The 21720-nt window shown below is 36.5% G+C and overlaps 2 protein-coding genes across 2 annotated transcripts; both read right to left on the bottom strand.

The window, feature by feature from the left end:
- Positions 1–3642: 3642 nt before the first annotated feature.
- On the bottom strand, positions 3643–13825 carry LOC143583543 (putative clathrin assembly protein At2g01600). Its single transcript, XM_077065825.1, has 14 exons — positions 13614–13825; positions 13425–13494; positions 13247–13344; positions 12476–12614; positions 12269–12399; positions 6339–6431; positions 6135–6251; positions 5972–6037; positions 5814–5894; positions 5641–5721; positions 5368–5562; positions 5207–5285; positions 5013–5131; positions 3643–4359 (listed from the first exon to the last, which is right to left on the bottom strand). Exons 1-14 carry the CDS (start codon positions 13701–13703, stop codon positions 4018–4020), a joined length of 1701 nt encoding a protein of 566 aa, XP_076921940.1. The 5' UTR covers positions 13704–13825; the 3' UTR covers positions 3643–4017.
- A 1809-nt stretch (positions 13826–15634) lies between these two features.
- LOC143583556 (putative NAD(P)H dehydrogenase subunit CRR3, chloroplastic) lies at positions 15635–18057 on the bottom strand. Its single transcript, XM_077065836.1, has 3 exons — positions 17770–18057; positions 16506–16645; positions 15635–15840 (listed from the first exon to the last, which is right to left on the bottom strand). Exons 1-3 carry the CDS (start codon positions 18000–18002, stop codon positions 15716–15718), a joined length of 498 nt encoding a protein of 165 aa, XP_076921951.1. The 5' UTR covers positions 18003–18057; the 3' UTR covers positions 15635–15715.
- Between the last annotated feature and the right edge of the window lie 3663 nt (positions 18058–21720).

The following is a 21720-nucleotide window of genomic DNA, read 5'->3' on the forward strand; positions in this document are numbered from 1 at the left end:
AACAATACTTCCGTTAAAACGGATTTTTAATGAACAATAATAGGGTTGCTATACGGATATGTTAGTTTAGTCGAATAATTATATCACGTGATTATTAATAACCTAAAATTTACCAAACTTCACACTATGGTGAATCATTGCTAAATAATTATTGAAATTTTAAAACTTTATGAAAGTATAATAAAGCAACTATATGTAAGTGCAAATTGTAGTGTTAATTTCAAGATTATGTAAACATAATCTTTTCCTTTTCTATAATAATCTAGAAAAAATAAATTGTCACAACTTTCCATAAAACAAATAAAAAGAAAGGGGGTTTATGATTTCTGCTAAACAGATTCTTGTTTGATCTTGGGTTGTTAAAGTAGGGATGTGTTAAACCCCAACTAAGGGTTATGATTTGAAATCCTATAGTTGATGGGCATCAATTGGAGGGACCAAGAAAGAACATAACATAAGGAGGTGGACCACATATAAAGTAAGGTTAGGGTACCACCATAGATGGCGTATGTTGGACCTAATCATACATCCCCATGTTTTCCTATTCTTATGTTTTGTCAATAATCAAACATGGTGTCTGAAATGAATACCTTTTCTTCATTTGTATTCTAAAGTTACATTCTTAACCTTTTTTTTGTATTTAAAGAAAATACTAGTTGTTATTCTCTTCTCAAGAATAATCTTTTTAATAAGTGATAAATCTAGTATCATGATTCCAACCTAATTACATTAGCCCAATACCTAAGTTGTTTACTATCTAAATTTACAAAAACAATAAACAATTTCAATTTTGAAAAAAAAAGTGTCTTTTAAGTTACTCATGAGCTTAGGCTTAGGTTTTTAACTTTTAATAGTAAATAAAATGTGGATTTTTAATATATGATGATATCTATCATAATATATATTAAACTTGTACTTGCTTGATTTTAAATTTTTTAAATGTTTGGAAAGTATACTTGAATTTATAGATAATTCAAATTGATTATGAGATGAGTTTGAGATAGATTCGAGATGACATGAATCTTAAGTCTCAACGAGTAAATTTTGGCTGCTAGGATCGTAATTAGAGATTACTCTTCCTTAGTCCCCACAAAGAAACTCACGAAACTGATGGTTAATGATTAATCGGGTATTAAGATACCCAATGGTTATAAGACTAAGTCTCAGATACGATTTTATAATCAGACATGAAGTAACTAAAACTACCATAACTAATGACTTTCATCCCTATTCTTAAGATTAAGAGATTTTACTTTTGCACCATCTTTTTTCTACAATATACTATAAAAAGTTTATTCTTATATCAATTTTGTTTCTTTTTTTCACCAAATTTTTTGTATGAAAAAAAAATGAATAAAACTTTAGTTGTATATAAATTATATCTAAACATGAGTTTTATATGAGTGATGCATACACATAAAATCGATATACCATTGACTTGTATCATTTTATACCATTGACTTATGTGTGTGCAACTGTGCATAACATTCTATCGTGCATAGATCACCCCATATCACAATTAGGGTTAAAAAAACAAACTTGATGCAAGCTAATCAAAGTAAGTTTTTATATATAGTATCCATGAAGTTCCCTCATTCAAAACCTTTCATTTTTGAGTTTTTTCCAACAAAATTTTTAATTTCAAGTGAAAGCATTAGCGGATTATTTATTATGATTATTTCGCACATGAACGAAAATATGAAAACACATTTAAAAAATCTGAATGTAGAAATAATTTCACTTTACAATAACAAGTTTAGAACATGATGGATGGATTTCAAGCTAGACAACAATTTGGAGTCACATGTAACCGTTCGTTCATGAACTATTAGAGATGTATGTTGTATACCCATGACCAATTGGTCTAGTCTAGTGGTATGTTGTATTATTTAACGATATATTCTTTCAATGTATGTTAAATTAAGAGTCATATATATATATTTTAACCAACTCTATTAATTTAATTAGTAAAATATGAATAGCCAAAAGGGCTTTAAGTTATATTTATTTTTGGCAGAAAATTCTTAGATATTTTTATTTAAGTTAAAAGGCATGAAGGAAAAAAGATTGTGAGATCCAAGAGCCTCCAAGCTACTCAAAAAGTACTACAACAGCTTATGAGACCCCTTTAATTTTCCTTTTTCTTCATTTTTTACATATCATTCAGCTTTGCTTTTGTTTAATTTATTCCCACAAAAAATATGCAATATACATTGGTAAAGTTGATCCTACCTATAGAAATTTATATACATTAATGCATGTATATACATTGGTAAAGTTAATGCCATTTTCTTTAAAATAAAATAAAAAATATATAAATATATATATAATCATAACGAGTTGTGCTTAGCTCGGGATGTGGCTCGTGACTAAGAATAAGATAAAAAATTCATAATTTTAAAAGAGATACTGGAAATAATTATGAAATAATATATTTATTAAGATAACATTATGTGAAAATACTAACTTTATTATGTATGTGTTAAAGTATTTATGACTCTTAATATAACATACATTGTATATGTTTGTATTTTTCAAGAAAGGCTAAAATTAAATGGTACGATTTTTTGTTTATGTATGGCAGGCCAGCTCCACATATTGGTGCTTTTGAATAGACAGCTTCAACAATGACACCTTACCACCCACTAAAGTTCAAAATAATAATCTAAATTGGATAAATCATCATTGAACGATCTTATTGGCATTACTTTAAGATTATAATAACTTTGATTTTTCAAACTTATTCATTGATCATAACAATATTATATTTTAAAACAAATTTGGGAATGAAAACACTAATCATAAAAATTAATACAAGAAAAATGGCCTTAATAAATCCACTAGTTGAATTAAATGAGTGTATCATTGGACCTCATTTGTATTTGTGTGGGTTCAACCATTCAAAGATACCATCTATTTTTTTCGAAATATAAACTTTTATAAACAAACACCGCCAACCAAACACCAAGAACACCAACAAAGATACCATTCACTTTAGGGCTATTAATATATACAGTATACACCATAAATAAACCCAAAAAAAGGTTATTATTTTCTGGTCAATGGATGAGAATTTATAAAAAACTTATGTGATAGCTGAGCGTGTTTGTGGGTTCTTTTAGTCCTTGACGCTATGGATGGTTTAACACTTCAAGTGAAAAATCAGTCCTAAAGTTCGCTTAAGAGTATATGTAGTCGTTAGACGCAGTAAAGGTTCCTAACAGACCTCTCTTGTCCTGTTATAGTTTCTCCCATTGGTCCGTGTAAACACACTTTCTCCATTAAAAACCGAGTCGTTTGCTTTGTCCATCTCACTTAGATGTTGTCACCTCAACCAACGTCGAGAGCCACCCTTGCGAATACAATAAGTTTTCATTTCATGCAGCCAAACAACTCAACTAGATTTACATTTCATGCAATTAAAGATGTTCATGATTTGGTTTAAAACCTTAAACCTAAAATCCCGTTATCTACTTCACTTAGACACTTAGACAAACGTTCGTTTCTGAACCTTTGGTTTCACAAACAGTTTAGACATAAGCGCAATACTCGATCGAAACTGCCGACAAAAGGAGCCCATGCATCATTGTATTTTGCAGATTCCACAACCAAAAGCTGGGCCACAATATCAGCATCCCAAGATTCAGTCTAGAAAACTGGTCTAATAAAAAGCTGAAATATGCTCTCTTCAACTATCACTTTCTATCATACTTTCCAACTACTAAAACAACAAAAAACAATAATAAGCTCCCATAAATGACACAATTAAGGCACAACCATAAAAATGTTTACAAGCCAAATCACTTGACCAATATTTTCAACCACGAGTCATCGATTACAACTACAAACGACTTGCGAAAACAATATCACATCGTATCTTGATCGAATGCGAAACCCAACAAATGTATCAACTCTCATCCACCTTCAAATATATACCAACGAACTCGGTTCTTTTTTCAGCCCGTTTGACCACTGACCACTTGACCATAAGAGGGTTCGTGTATGTTCACAATTGTATCATAATAAAGTTGTTCCAAAAGGGTTTGTAGTTGGATGAGGATTGTTATTGTTGACTGGAAACGGGCCAAAGCCGGAATCCATAAATGGGTTTGGCGGGGTCATCATCAGATTTGGTTGTGGCTGTGGATGTCCATAGGGGTTGGGAGGTTGGTATGGGCCAAATGGGTTAGCTTGATATGGTGATGGCATTTGACTTTGAACGGGTGGGCCTGACATAGCAAATGGGTCAGATACTTCAAACGGGTTAGGTGCTGGTGATCCATACACGGGCTGCTGGGCTGCCCTATATGCTCCTTCATCATACAAACTATTGAGTGTTAACGAGTTCAATCCGCCAGCCTGTTAACACAAAGTAATTAAAAGATTAAGAAATTCATGATACGTAGGATTCTGTTCAAAACAACAAACCAAACATTCAGTTAACTGTTAGTTTATTAAATACACGTCTTTCATAAGCAAAACTATGTGTTCGTTAGTTAAACGAAAACATGAACACATATCTTGTTCGCTCATTCACGCACATTCATTTACATTCAACTATGTTCATTGGTTAACATTTGTTTAAATTCGTTGGTTTATATATGCTTTTAAACTTTTTAGGCCCCATACAGGTTATAAAATTAAAATATCACCTGATACAATTTAGTTTAGTTTTAGTAAGTTTATGGGCCCAACAGATTGATGTTCACGTTTACTTTCAACTTGCGTTCGCTCAGTTATGGTTCATCTATATTGTCTTACGTACGCTTGTTTGTGCTCATTTATGCTCGTGAACTACTCGTTTATACTGTTAATACATGATCATAAATGAACATGTTAATTTCTTAACGAACGAACATGAACAAGAAATCTTGTTGGTTTGACTGTTTGGGTTTGATTTGATTTTTTGTCGTGTTTTTAAAAAGAAATGCTCTCTTTTAAACGAACCCACTTTGGCCCGTTACCCAACACACCCAAATCAAGATCCATTAGCTGACGGTTATGACAGTTACCAGTTGCCTCTCTTGAACAGATGAAATATTGGTGCTAGGAGTCTCAACCAAAGCAAGTTCCCAGCCAGTTGGATCAAAACCTTTTGCTTGGAAACTCGATCCAGAAGACGTAGTAGTATCTTTAACATCAAGAAAATAAACTGTTTTAGATTCATCAAACGTCTAAAATACCCTCAACAACTTGAAAAAATTACCAGATGGAACAATGGCAAGAGCCAGAGCATTGCTTTCCTCAATAGCAGATCCATTATTAGGTGCATCAAAATTCAACCCCTAAACATATTAAGTGTTAATGAAAAAGAGTGTTTTTATATAATAATAATAATAATTAATAAAAAAACATTGAATAGTTTACCAATAAATCATCAGGGTCCCTGCTGTTGAAAGTTAGTGGTGGTGGCGATTGTGTGGGTTCAGGAACGTCGTTAGAGTCAACAAAGTCAACTGTAGGCAGCGGTTTAGGTTCATTAACGGGTGATTCGGTCTCTTCTTCTTGAGGTGTATTATCTTCCTCCGGTTTATAAGTCAACATAAGTCTTTCTGGAAATTCCTGAACATAAATCATCAAATGTATATTAATTTTGGTCCCTTTTGAGTTTTAATTACGAGTCAAAAAGTCAACACTCACTAATGGTTGTGCGGGCCCAGCAACCAACCGTGGGGCTTCTCTTATGTACTCTTCCATTGTTGCAAGAAAAGATTGCGGAGGCTGGACAAAAATTTTGAAAATACTGTTAAAGAAGACTTATAGATACGAACACCAACTTGTGGAAATTACTATTTTGTCCTTTTGAGCCATACCTCTCTCAAAACAGGAAACTGGAAGTTTCTAGCAAGTTCCAATCTTTTGCACACATCATAGAAGTCAGAAAGGCTGCTAGCCTGCATAAAAACAATATTTATGTAAATCGACCTGTTCGTATATAAAAATTATAATCTGCATTGACCAATTCAATTACCTGCCGACCGGCTCTTTTATATATATCCAAAGCTTTAATAGCTTCATGTCTTGGCATCTCAAAGAACTGGATACAGTCATAGAGACAAAAGTTAAGAACAAAATAATGCAACATAAAATAAATAAAACTAGTTTAATGTTTTGAAGAAATAGTGATATATTACCCTATCAATAAGATTGATAATTCCATCATTAACAGCACAGTAGATTTTAAAACTCTCTTTAAGAACCAAAGCCAGTGCATATTGTATCAAATAATTTCCAACTGCAGCACCTTCAGGCTACAGGAGACATAAAAAAGACAACTTTAATTAATTAATAGAAAAATAAAACACATATACCACCAAAAAAAAATTAAAGTATCTTACCCTGCATCCCATAAGACGATAAAGTAGCTGCTGCAAAGAAGGCAGTTGCTCCAATAACTCTTCGCTTTCTAAACTTCTTGTTCTACTATAGCCCTGTAATTACAAATAATATAGACCTCTAATTTACCTGATATATTATGAATGACATATTTGCCCCTTATTAAAAAGTAAGAACATTAATGTAGAAAGTAGAATCTTTATTGTAATTGGAGCAAATGTAACAATAGGTAATCTCATCATCTGACATATTTTTGTAACAAATAGGTATCCTTATGTAAAGAAATGGTTTGTAGGAAAGTAATGTTTATTACTTGAAGGTGTATCTAATACATAAGCCACTACACCTATATATACACAACTAAACCCTAGCTAACAGCCCATAAAAGGCCCATGGGCTCTATCTAACCAAATGGGCTAAAACCCTAACTAAATACAATTAACACTCCTCCTCAAGTTGGAGCATAGATGTTAATCATGCCCAACTTGTTACAAATAAAATCTATCTGAGCTTTCCGGAGCGGTTTAGTTAGAATGTCTGCTAGCTGAAAATTTGTCTTCACATGAACTGGTTGAATGGAAGGAGGATCAATTTGTGTGCCTACTACCCGATCTCTGATAAGGTGGCAGTCGACCTCAATATGTTTTGTCCTCTCATGAAATACTTGATTCTTGGCTATGTGAATAGCTGACTGATTATCACAGTATAGCCTCATCAAGTCATTAGAAACAACCCCGAGCTCTCTGAGAAGACGACGAACCCATGTCATCTCTGATGTTACATCTGCCATGGCTCTATATTCTGATTCGGCACTCGACCGGGAGACCGTGTGTTGCTTCTTACTCTTCCATGATACAAGGTTTCCCCCAACAAACACACAATATCCGGTGGTAGATCGTCGAGAAATTGGACAACCTACCCAATCTGCATCTGAGAACCCTGATATTCGACCATCTCCTTCTTCCGTGAAGGCACCTACACGACAATGACCCTGATCAGAGTATAATATGCCCAAGCCAGGTGAGGTCTTAAGATATCTTAAGACACGAAGGGCAGCATCCCAGTGACCGGTGTATGGTGTAGCCATAAATTGGCTCAGAACACTGACAGTAAAGGAGATATCCGGTCGTGTGACGGTTAAATAATTAAGTTTACCAACCAGCCGTCTGTATCGCTCAGGATCTTTCATCGGATCTCCTTCCTTTGGGAGGAGTTTCTTTGTAGGAAGCATTGGTGTATCAACAGGTTTACAACCCAGTAAGCCACATTCAGTTAACATATCAAGAACATACTTTCGTTGGGAGAGAAGTATTCCTTGTGGAGAGCGGGATACTTCTATGCCAAGGAAATACCTCAGTCGACCTAAGTCGCTTACCTGAAACTGAGACTGAAGAAACTGCTTGAGTTCGGAAATCCCGACCTCGTCATCACCTGTGATTATAATGTCATCCACATAAACAACTACGATAATCCTCTTCCCTTTCTTGTGTCTAAAGAAGACAGAGTGATCGTAGGCACTCCGCGTCATCCCAAACTGTCCCATAACACTAGAGAATCGACCAAACCATGCTCTGGGAGACTGTTTAAGACCATATAGAGAACGACGTAGTCTACAAACTTTCGAGGCCTCTTCCTCAACGACGAACCCTGGGGGCTGCTCCATATATACCTCCTCCTCAAGAACACCATTAAGAAAGGCGTTCTTGACATCAAGCTGATGGAGCGGCCAATGATTAATGGCAGCAAGAGCGATGCAAATACGAACAGATGGCATTTTAGCAACCGGAGAGAAAGTTTCATCGTAATCAACGCCATATGCCTGAGAATACCCTTTTGCAACCAACCGAGCCTTTAAGCGGTGTAGGGAGCCATCCGGGTGTAGTTTAACCGTAAACACCCAACGACAACCAACAATACGCTTCCCTTCAGGAAGTGTTTCAAGATCCCAAGTATGATTGGACCGTAGAGCTCCAATTTCATCTTCCATAGCCTGTCTCCATCCTGGGTGAGCGAGAGCGCTCGTCACATTTTTGGGAATCGGGTAGGAATCAAGGGTAGTAGTGTACGCATGAGATTCAGGAGATAGATGAGTGTAGGCAACGTAGTCCTGAATCGGGTAACGAGTATATGTCCGGGGCTCCTTGCGAAAGGAAATAGGTATATCGGGAAGAGGGGCACCAGGAGGATCATAAATGGGTGTATCAGAGGTTGGTGGATCGGGTAAGGATGTAGTAGTGAGAGGTGTGGATTGCTCAGATGTGGGTGGAGTATCGGAGGGTAGTTCGGGGTTGTGGCCAGGGTGTGGTGATTCTTCATTTACTGATGTTTGACCCCTACCTCGCCTAGCATATGTGAAAAGCAGTGGCGGAGATTCTATCGGTGGGTCAGAATCAGTAGAGAGTGGATCGGTAGAAGGAACTGACACAGGAATGGTGGGGATGAAGGGAGATGTGGGTATATCGAGGTCAGGAAATGGATCAGAAACAGGATTGGAACATTCAGGAAAGTAAGGACAGGGCTCATTAAAAGTGACATCGGCACTAGTAAAGTATCGGTGAAGAGATGGGCTATAGCATCGATACCCTTTTTGAACCCGTGAGTAACCAACAAAGATACAACGAAGTGCTCGGGGATCAAGTTTGATTGTTTTCGGACGATGGTCATGAACATAGGCAACGCAACCAAAGACTTTAGGTGCGAGAGGAAAAGGAGTACCGGTTGGACATAGTACAGAAAACGGTGTTTTACCATGAAGAACGGGTGTGGGCATACGGTTAATTAGATATGCAGCTGTGAGAACGGCATCTCCCCAAAAACGATGAGGGACACGTGATTGGGTCATGAGTGTGCGAGCAACATCCAATAGGTGACGATTTTTGCGTTCAGACACACCATTTTGTTGAGATGTGTATGCACATGAAGATTCATGAATAATGCCGTTATTTTTTAAGTACGAAGAAAAGTCGGTGGAAAAATATTCCTTAGCATTATCGGATCGGAAGGTTTTAATGGTGGTGTTAAATTGGTTTTGAACATAAGCATTAAATTCTTTAAATATGGAAAAAATTTCACTACGAGATTTCATCAAATAAATCCTAGTAGTGTGAGAATAGTCATCAATAAAGCTAACAAAATATTCAAAACCCAAAGTAGATTTGGTAGGGCAAGGCCCCCATACATCAGAATGCAAAAGTTCAAAACAAAAACTGACTCGATTAGACACTCTAGGGGGATAGGGACGCCTGGTATGTTTACCAAGTTGACACGACTCACAATGAAAATTAAAAGACGAAAGTGGTAAATCTGGACGCATTTGCCTCATAACCGCTGTAGAGGGATGACCTAACCGACAGTGATCCTCCTTGACTGAAGTAGTTGCTATAGAGCATGTAGGATCTGACGGGAAGATTAAGCGGTAGAGGCCTCCAGATTCAAAACCTGTGCCAATCAGATGGTTCGTCCCTAGTTCCTGAAAGATACAGTGAGTAGGATAAAATTTAGCAGAGCAATTGTGTTGTTTAGTAAGTTGGCTTACCGAACAAAGGTTATCGGGAAATTTAGGAACATATAGAATAGACGAGAGGTTTAAGTTGGATGAGGTGTTAATGGATCCAACACCTAGTACAGGACAGGAAGACCCATTGGACAGAATACCCGAATTCCCAGTCATGTGATGAGTGGCACCCGAATCAATAATCCAAGATGAAGAAGGACTAGGAAGCATACCTGAATCGGCCGTATTGGCACATGGAGCAGGAACAGGAGCAGGAGTCTGAGATGCTAGAAGTTGCTGGAGACGACAATAGTCTTCTTCGCTAACTGTGTAAGTGGGAGTGGTGGTTGGACCTGAAGTCTCACCAGCAGCAGCCAAACGAGCTTTGGGACGAGAAGGTGGCTGACTTCCAGGAGGGCGGTTCGGGCAGTCCCATTTCGTATGACCAGGTTCCTTGCAATAGTGACAAACAAGACCACCGCCCCGTCTAATACCCTTTTTGTGGGCCATATGAGAACCACGACCAGTACCCCGACCAGTAGATGTATACATAGCCGATGTATCAGTAGAAGGTAGAGTTGCACCAGGACCATACATTTCCCGTAACAGATGAAAAGTTGATGCAACTGAAGATGTGGCAGCGGAGTTGCTCAACAGTAGGGGTCGGGCACTTGAATACTTAGGCGAGATCCCGGCAATGAAGGTCATGACATCCATCTTGGCGTTTCGCTCCTCCTGAATCTTCAAATCGGTAGTAGGTGGAAACATAGTGCGAAGCTCATCTCGGAGTTTGCAGAATCGTGTGAAATAGTCGGTAAATGTAGAATCACCTTGCTCGGCCCGACCATAGGCTTGAACCACCGAATAAGCATGAGAGATAGACTCCTTAGCCGAAAAGGATGAAGAGAGGTGATCCCACATTTCCTTTACGGTGGAAAAGTTTTGAGCAATAGTGAGGATTTGTGTATCCATAGCATTCCATAGAGCCATTAAGATTCCGCTATCATCAATTTTCCATTCTTTGGTAATTGGGTCCGGGGGTGGTTTAGTGAGATGATCGTCTTTGTCCATACTTTCAAGACCATTTTGGACAAAGAGACTCCACGAACCCCAATTTTTTGAGTCAAGTTTGATCGGAATGCGAAGAACAGCTGAGTAATTAATAATACCTGGAGCAATCTGATTTTCTGAAGCCTTTTTATCAGCCATTGGTTCTGAAAGTTTCTGATCCGAACGAATACAATACACGAACTGAGACAGAAAAATAAAAGTCCTCGAATTGAAAAACTAACAACACAGGGTGGTGCGGAAGTAAAAGATAAGTGACCTGGAAAAAATCCGGTGGCCGGAAATGGTGTCACGCGCTGTCACGCGGCGGCGCGTGAGTGGCAGCGGCGGTGTGTAGGCGGCGCGTGGGGGCGCGTGCGGTGGTGGATCGACGGCGGCTTTTCAGGGTTTGTTATTCGGAGGGTGGAGGTGACAGTGGGAGCGGCGGTGACAGCTAAAAGTCTCTCGAAAAAGAATTACGAGAACTGGACAGAAGGTACAGGTTCGGTTTCAGATCTAGGGCCGGCTGGTTCGGTTCAGGTTAAGTGGCGGCTAGGGTTTGGATCGAGAGCCGTAGCTCTGATACCATGTAAAGAAATGGTTTGTAGGAAAGTAATGTTTATTACTTGAAGGTGTATCTAATACATAAGCCACTACACCTATATATACACAACTAAACCCTAGCTAACAGCCCATAAAAGGCCCATGGGCTCTATCTAACCAAATGGGCTAAAACCCTAACTAAATACAATTAACACCTTACAAAGCCCTTGACTACCAAAGTGTTTATATTAATTGGCATATAATCAACTATAATCAAACTTACATGTTGTAAAAAACAGTTCATGCTATTTATACAAATGATCACTCACAATATAGATCAATATTATTATTGCCAAATCACTTTGTTTAGTAATATGCTTAGTATTTTCCTAATGAATAAAAGATCGATATTTTTTCTGCTAAACTACTTTGTTACACTAATCATTAACAAAAACTGTATTACTTATTTTGAAGTTTCATTTGCCCAATGACCAGAACTAGACCAAGATATCCACTCAAAGATGCAAGAAATTTTCCAATAACTATATTTACTTCTTGGAACATTCAAACATTTGTCTCGAATTCAAAATGCAAAGTAAGGCGTTTACACTTTAGGCTTTAGCGATTAGTATCTAAGTCCATTTTGTCTTTATTGTGTTATTTTTGTCTTAATATATGAATTTATTGACGATAACATTAAGGTATGAAGTATGAACTATATGTACTATCGATGCACTACTTGAAGCTTCTATTTAATTACGTGGTTTAACTTTGAGTAAATCCAATACTTTCAGATTTTTTGGGTTATATTCATCTAAATATATGTATTCATCAAAGTGCACCGCATACCTTGTTTTCTTCACCTTGAGCCGGTCTTGGGATACGCTCAGCTTCAATGTCATACTTCAAAACTCTAAAACACTCGAGTCGTTCTTCCAAAAACAGTCCATACGTACGCACCCAAGCCGAACAATCCCAAGCTGTCACAAGATACTATAAACGTAAGTACTCAGAAACATTATAATAAGTTCAAAACAGATTATAAAAGATAACAACCAACTGGGCTTGAATCATCCTTGAAATTAGCTAACTGCAGAACACGCCCTCTTTGTTGGAAATTTAGAAGTTCTTCCCTGAAAGTAGGATCACCCTCCCTTAGCGTCCTATGAATCACTATCAGTGTCTTCAATGCCACCTGAATTCAAACCAAAACATTATAACATTTGATCAATGATCAAACCCATAGTTGTAAATATCACGCCTAGAAGCCGATTAATCTACGATCAATGCCAAATCGGTGCTTGGCCGATGGGAGTTCCAAACCGCTCCAAATATTCAGTAATCTCAAAATCGATCAACATATGTCAAAAATCAATCATAAATGGTCAAACTTCAGTGAAAATGGTCAAAGTTAGGTCAAAATCGGTCAAATTAAAAAAAATCTATATATATCTATATATTAATTATTTTTGTGTGTGTATAACTTTCAAATGAAACTAAGAAAAAGATGAGAGCTGCAAGAACCACATAATACACTTGTACTTGGTGCTTTGATTCTCATACATAAAACAGTTACGCAACCGCCACACATTGCAACTCCCACTACCTTTAATTATTTCTAGCGCACCATGTACAAATGCATTATGCATTTCTCACAGTTCACAACATTTGCCATTTCAAAAATAAATGCATTTCTATAATACATAATTTGAAAAATCACATGTAAAATCCCAATCCCGATTAATCCCTAGTCAGTACCCCACCGCCGACTATCCGAACTACAACACCGTCAATAATCAAAACCTAACTCAAAACAATAAACCGTACCGTCCAATTACAAGTCTTAGCCAATCGTCTCGCCAAAGCATGTAAGCAATACTGCACATCCGCTCTCGACCGAATCGCAGACGTATACGCCAAAATCTCTACAAAACAATCCAACATTCATCATTTCCCCCAAATCACCAAACCAATTCCAACAACAATAAACAAAACAACAACTTACTTCTAATATGCCTCTCTTTCGGCGGACACTCAACATGATTAGTCGCCTTAACAATCGCCACATCCACATCCTATATATATTATATATACACACACACAACAAAACCAAAACCCTAATTATTATAATTATCTTATTTCAATGAAATAAAACCCTAACTATGATGATGATAATAATAATAATAATGGAGACCTTGAAATCGCTATTGACGTGTGCTAATCCGACGGTGGTTTGATCTTTGAGGGCGCCATAGGCTTTGCGCCAGGTTTGCATCGTGGCCATTGGAATGATCGGACGGTGGAGATGATAGATCGGCGTGGATTTAGAGATGATGATGAGTGTTGGATCTGTGATGAAGGGATCTGAAGAAAAGAAGACAACTGCTGTAATGTACACCGAACAGAACAAAGTTAAAAATGGAAATGAAGGAACGGGGTTTTTATTATTATTATTAGACTATTTTATTTATTTATTTGAAACGGACTCATAATTCTTTAAGTACGCTACTGGCTAAATTCATTACGTCAGAATAAAGTAGTCTTTTGATTTGAGAAAACCCCTCGCCAAAGACCAACGTGTGTGAACACTCGTCCGAAGGCACGACAGTATTGTGAGGTAAAACTCGTTTAGTCCAACAATCCAACTAGTGAACGTCTATTAAGGCTTATCCTGGTGAATTTTATGGACACACTGGACCAGAAGTTTCTCAAGCTCAAGCATTTACTTTTCTAGTTATAGACCAACGTCATGGAGCTAACGTGAGATCCGCTTACCGGTTTAGGTAAATATTTAATGCGTTCTCCGACCAGAGAAGTCATTTTTGAAGGAGAAACTATACGTTTTTGAGGTTTGTATGCTCCTTGGTTAGAACCTCTAAGGGGTTCAAACGGGTCAGACTTGAGTCGGCTGAAAAAAGACATATAATATTGGCAAGAACATTGTTCCGTATAATATATGACTCATACTCCTTTAGTTTCTTTAATTCCATGGGTAAAGTAACTACCAAGATTAACACAGTTAATTATGTGTCTCCTAAAAATTAATTACCAACTCATCTAGTCTCTTCTCATCACTCGGTATCTAACAACTGCATGTTAGGACTTAGGAATAGAAATCTAACCCTGGTCTCTCTTATTATTATTATTATTATTATTATTATTGTTATTATAATTATTATTTTATAGTTTCTGTTTATGGAGAATATGGTCAACGTGGTTGGCTATGGCGGCCACCGGCATTGCCAAATGGTCCATTCTTTTTCTAATATACTATGTTATTACTTACTTTAGGTTATTCATTACTTATAAAGCTTTTGTTTGTTCATCCACAAATAAGATTTATCTCACCGGCCAAGGTTTTAGTTTAAATTTTATTCTTTAGTTATGCATTTATATTTATAAATGACAATACAAATTCAAGATTGTTAGATTGTAACTAGATTTTAGTCTATGTGCTTATTCTTAAGTTTTGTGCTAATGTTTATTCAAAGACACTTATTAGCATATGTGTGTTTTAAAATATTATTAAATATTCGTTAATTCTGGATTTCTGTTTGCCATCTATAATTAGAGGTGGGTGTCACACTGTCACTTTGAAACCGGACTAGACCTGAAGCTTCTGAAAAATAAAAAGCACAGATAAAACACATATGACACATGTCGTGTTAGTATTCACGGATTGGATCGGACAAGTTGGCGAACCAGTATCGAATTGGGTCAAAAAATTTAGATGATTTTACGGGGGAAAAACAATTCTAGCATTTAAATAAAGATAATCGACAATAAAATTTTAAGGTAAGTTGTGGATAAATATATGAAATGTGTAAAACAAATCACGCATCATCACACTACTAGTTGATTTGTCTAATCTGATTGTCTTTTTTACCCATTATTTTTACTTGTTTATTTTTTTCTTATTAGAAAACTCGCCATGACATACACATGTGTGTATAAATATACACATTATATAATACTGACATTGCCAGTGTATTAAATTATTACACTCTCAAATAGATGGTGATTGAGATTCCTTGAAACCATTAATATAACACATACAATAAAAATTGTTAAATCAAGATTTACATTAATTCCTTTCACATGTTCACATATTCTTAGCTTATATAGTTTATTGACCCCAGGTTTTCCTTCTTTATACAAACAAGTTGGTTTGCTGCATCACATAATGAAATGAACCAAGATACCATTTTGTGTATGGTATGACATTATACAGAATCAACGTACTTATACTAATGCGGTATGTACAACCAACCACTTCGTGTAAGCGGTTGCCATGGTTCACATGATCAAATCATCAAGAATTTGGGATACAAATGGTAGTTTTATGACCCCAGAAGCCACAAGAAATGATATGATCCACATAGGAAGAATCCATATAAAAACCGCCTTTAGAATATTCTTCCCTGATAATCAACAAAATAATGAGTGTGAATTCAAGGTTTTGAAGATTAATATAGCTGTAAACGAACCGACCAAACCTAACTGTACAAGGTCTTGTTCATGTTTGTCCACTAAGCTTTTATTGGACAGTTGAATGGTTCACAAACACCTAACTGAACGAAATTTCTTGTTTGTGTTCGTTCATTAAGAACATGAAGTTGTTCGCGAACGGTTCACGTTCAACAAACGAACACATACAACATTTTATTTTATTTGGCTAACCAAGAATGGGTAGTGTCAACAGTTCGGTCTAGCTACCAAGTTTCTGTTGCTGTTTTTTATAATTCATATTAACATGTCAATTTACGTATAAATTAAATACATAATACTCATATATATTCTTGTTTTAAATTAATAATTTTGCTTATATGATAAGTAAGAAAAGTTATTAAAAATATACAAAACCTTTAATAAACAAATATTAACAGGCATAAAAGAACACCTTATCGAACGTTCACGAACAAAACTGAACGAACATAGCCTATGTTCGTGTTCGTTCATATAGTTAATCTAACGAAATTCCTTGGTTATGTCCGTTCATCTACTAAACGAACAAGCAAACTTCAAACCGAACAGAGCGGTTGTTTACAGCCCTACTAATTACAGAAAACATGAATGATTGGTTTACCAGTTGACCGACGAGGACCTTCAGTCCGATCAATAATCCATTCACCGGTCTCTCGAAGCTTCTTCTCCACATCTCCTTCCGTCTTTCCAATCGAATTCGACAAAATATAATCAAACAGAGTCTTATCCTCCTCAGATTCCCTGTACCAAATCAAAAGCCCTAATATCATAAAATTATTCAAATTGCAATCAAATAAACAATTTACTACAACTTCGAATCGTGAACAAAGTAAAATCATCATATTACAGACATAGTACCGTATATTCAAATTCAAACCCCTAAAATCATAATTCATAATTAGGGGAGTAAACGAGCCAACACTCTCGTGAGCTACTCAAGATCAGCTCGTTAAAAACTCGAATCAAGCCAAGCTTAAACGAGCTCGAGCCCAACCTCGAGCTTTTACTGAGTGTCTGAGTCTCATTAATAAGCGAGCTCGAACTCGAGCCTGTGCTTCACATTTCTAGCTTGAACCGGTGTGCGAGCCTAAACGAGCTTTTTTATTTATATAACTTTTACGTAGAGGTGCATAAACCAATTTCAAACCCTATTGAAACAAGTTCGGTTTGGTCAACAAAAGTCAAAACCAGTTTATGATCGATTACGGTTCGGGTTGGGTTTCTTGACTGGTTTACAATCGTTACCAGTTTCGGTTCGGTTAACCGGTTTGAACTGATTTTCTTAGAGAGAATTATAAACCGGTTCCGAACCTACGGTTTCAATCAGTTCCAAACCGGTTTCTACATAATCAGTTTCGAACCTGTTCGGTTTTGGTTCGATTTTGGGGCCGATAAGTACAAAACTGTGATAAAATAATTAACTAAATTACAAATATAACAATGTATGATTGTATTTATAATTATAATTATATATGTAAATAATTGTAACAATATATAAATAAAAGAGTTTGGATCCAATACAAATGACTTTTATTGTGGGAAACGTACAAAACAAATAACTAGAGTAACTATATTAACACTGGTGTAATTATTATTACACTATAATTTTTGAACTAAAGTAATTATTTATAACATAATTACATTAATTTAAAACTGTAATTATTCTAGTTATTTGTACCGGTCTCACCCTAAATAAAATAATTAATAAATAATTAACAGTCGAGCACAAAGCTTGAAAAACTAAGCTAAGTTCGAGCTTTAGAAATATTGCTAAGCTTGAGCTCGAGCTCGAGCCGTCTTATGTCAAAACAAGTCAAGCTCGAGCCACTATTGATTAATAATTCATAAACCACAAATTAACCTACCTGTTAATATCGCGGTCTTTGTATATACCAGTTCCAATAACCCGTTCTATTTCAGCAACTGAGGGTTTCTTCACATTTACTTTTTTTCCGGCGGGAACTGACGGCGGTTGCGGCGGCGGAGTGGCGTTGGTCCGGCAAGCTTCCGGTTTAGTATCCGGCTTACGCCGGTCTGAAAGAGATGATAGAATTGGAGTTCTGGTAATGGAGATTGAAGTAAACCCTAACCCTAACATATTTGTGTTCAGTTTTGGTATGTGTAACTGAAATATAACGGTAATTGAAGTGAAGAAGAAGAAGATATTATTATTATTATTAAGTTATCTTGAGGAAAGTATATATATGTCCAATTGTTTAATGTAATGACCAATTAGTCCTTGTGAGTGTTAGTATCCACTAAAGCTAAATCGTGAAATCATATTCCAAACTTTCTTAAAAAACTCACTTTCATTTACAACACCAAACCACCACAAAATCTTAAGAAAAATTAAATTATGGATATAATGTGTACGTATATATGTGATGTGAGAGAACGAGCCAACCTTCCCTGTTTGCTCGCATTCGTCAGCAGCAGCAAGCTTTCCCAGTCAGACCTGCCTTCACAACGCCCCCGATCTGTTACTTGGCCAGCTTCTTTAAACCTCGGGGGGGGGGGGGGGGGGGGATAGCATGTTGTGATTGCTCTTATTTTTGTTGACCTTGTTGGTCTCGTAAATCGAAGCATGTTGATTAGTTTGAAAGTAATGTGGTTTAGTTACAGTCAAGTTTTGGTGGTTTTAGAGTTTTATGTTCTGGCTTGTTGGTTGAAACCTGAAACTGTCGTGTAAATCTAGCATGTCACATTTATTGTTTCTTTGTTTTCTAATTTAGAAATATGGAATCATGTATGTGTGTTATATACGTGAACATTTTGGTGGTTTGATGGTTTTAAGAGCATCCATAATGCTAACAGGTAACACCCACAAACGTGCCACATTGAAGAGCCTCGTGGATGTTTGAAGAACATGATTTCTCAAGAAAACATTATTAATTTTTTTATTGGTTGGAGGAACGACTTCATATTCAAAACTTATCACCCACACTTAGCTTTTATGACACAAAAAGCTTTTTATAAATCCATTTTTGTCGCTTCTTACATTCATATGGATAACCAAACGACTTCACAATAGTTGCCCAAGTGAGGTACGTATAACCCGATAACAAGATTAAACAATCAGTTTTTGTTACTTTTCCAAATTTTTGTTATAAGTAACTAATAGCCTAATATCACCCAAAAAAAAAATTATATTCACAAACATAGTGCTAACATCGGTAACAAAAAATTACCACAAATTTGAGCTTAGTTTTAAAGTTGACATTAAAATAGAATAAAATAAACTAAAAATTAAGCTAATCATATATGCCCATCACCAGTTTCTTCTAATCTTCCTCATGACTTTCACCTTGTCATGCTGAAAAAAAATTAATTAATTAATTAAAAATCCATAAAATATTTTGATAATTTTAAAGATTGAGACATGTTACCTAGTTGGTTCAAATATCCTGTGACTACAAGTAACCTTAAACGCTTCCTCAACAACATCCATGTCAACCTTGTTATCACATATCTTCATAAAAGTTGGCATGTGCTTCATGCCATATCCAGATTGAATCGGACCACAATGTTTGTCAAATAATTCAAGCTTTGTTGACACAAAAACAAAATCATTAATTAGTTAAAAAAAAACATAAATAAAACTATATTAACATCCATAAGATCAAAGACATACCAAAGAAAGAAAACATTGTGAGTGATCATCTGCTAAAGGTAGCTCAGGATCTCTATCTGGACTTTTGACTCTCTCATCTGGTGGTCCGAAAAGAAACAACTCGATCATGTTAACACGAGTATCCAAAGTTTCCATATAAGCCACCAACTCTCTAATCCCCTCCACAGCTTTGGATATTTTCAATCTTGATGATGTTACTGATTCTGCGTACTATACGTATACACGTATTATATGTTAGGTTACTCAGGTATCAAGTGACAAAGCGGAAAACCAACACACAAACACGAACGAATCTCACGCTAGAAAATTAAGGATATAAAAGCAATAACGTGACAATATAAAGTATTTTTGAATATTTGAACTTTCTTTCTATGAACTTTCTTTCTAATTACCCTATACCCAGGAGAAGTCGTCAAGATAGGGTACATATCCCTATACTGACGACTTTTTCCAGATATTGCGTCCGATACGTCGTGACGACAGGTATCTCGACAAATTGGGGCTATAGCAACGATAGAAGTCGAGATATCTCAAGTTTGTGGTAGTGTGGATTAAGCTAACATGCAACTATATATGATTTCTTCTTTATCATCTCTAGGGGTGTAGCCAAGCCTGAGCTTGACTAGGCTTTAGGTAAGCTCGTTTTCACTTACGAGAGCTCAACTATTTATTATATGTTAATTAATTTATTTATATACGTTTTTAATTTTTATATATGTTTAATAGAGACCTAGAACGAGCCTCAGGTCCGCTAAGGTTCAATAACTAAACGAGCTTTATTTGAGGCTATCTCGAGTAGCTCGACTCGTTTGCACCCCCAAAGTTAGCTAAGACACAATATATAGAAAGTAACTAGGAATAATAACTTAATAAACAAGAAAACAAAATATATCTTTAGGAAAGTAACTAGGTACTTAACAGCTGCTTAGACACGAAATTCGCGTCAACCTGTTTAGTACACGAAACATGTTACCTGTTAAAGTCGTATAGGTACGTGTTATGTATTCATGTCTCGTGTATAAACTGTCAGCCCTAGTGAAAACTGAAAACAACATGCCATCCTTAAAAGCACCAAAACCACAATAAGATTAATTACCTACTTTCAGCCATCGGTAATAAAGAGGAAGATCTTTTTGACAAATACTTAAACTACCATCAGCAGCTTTCAACTTATGATAACGCTCAACGACTTGGTCAACACGTACTTCTAATGGTTCCCATCTTACTCCAACATGTTCATCCACAGCTGGTTCATGTTCATGTTCCATCAACAAAGGTTTGGGTTTTTCGATGGTTCTTAAACGTAGAACCGTAACCGCCGACAACATGACCAGTGCAGCAAGCAAACATATAGTACGATCACTCGACTTTGAAGCCATAGTAACAAAAAAAAAAAAAAATACCAACGAATCAACAAGCAGCATGGGTTGGAGAAAAACCCTAATGCCTATTTATAGTTTTATTATGAGTTAAATACGGTTTTAGTCCTTTTGGTTTGCGAGAAATATCGCCTACACGGCCCACTAATAGTAGGTGTCAAAACATGAAATGAATCTAACCTGATCCATGACGATGTTTCCACGGATTTCGAGATGAACGAACCACGTCTTGATCTTCTTCTCCGGTTGCTTGAGATCTGCGATGGCCTTTCGGGGGTGTGGAGGTGACTGTTAAGAAATCTTGAGGATCTCTTGTTTACAGACACAAAAATGGTTATGGTGGTGGCTCTTATTGAGCATGACCCCTTAATAAGGAGGTGGAGACCTCCTTATATAGAGAGCCTCATGGCCACCATCATGGTACCCTAATGGGCCTGGCCCAGTTAGGGTTACCTCCACAAAACCCCCTCAGCCCAATAACATTGTATTAGTCCATATAATAAAATAAGCCAAACATAATAAATTTAGGGTCGTAAAACCGGGTTTAGTACCATACCCCTACAAGCCCCCCAAGTCCAGTGTTGCTCCTAGGCGTGCAAGCGTTTAGGTGGAGCGCTGGACTTTATAAGGTGTGTTAGGACATGAGGCGGTTTTTTCCCTTTTCTTTGGCCTTGTCTTTATTGTCTTTGAGTTTTGGGAGGTTCTCCATGATGGTGACATGTTGTGATCCTTATGATAATGATGGTGCACTGGCATGAATAAGATATAGCACGCATCATAACAATAGTGGCGCGGGGCCTGATAAA

Source organism: Bidens hawaiensis, unplaced genomic scaffold (genome assembly GCF_021521415.1).
Source record: "Bidens hawaiensis isolate Kalapana, Puna unplaced genomic scaffold, B.hawaiensis_p1.1 tig00032454_1, whole genome shotgun sequence".
Classification (NCBI taxonomy): domain Eukaryota; kingdom Viridiplantae; phylum Streptophyta; class Magnoliopsida; order Asterales; family Asteraceae; genus Bidens; species Bidens hawaiensis.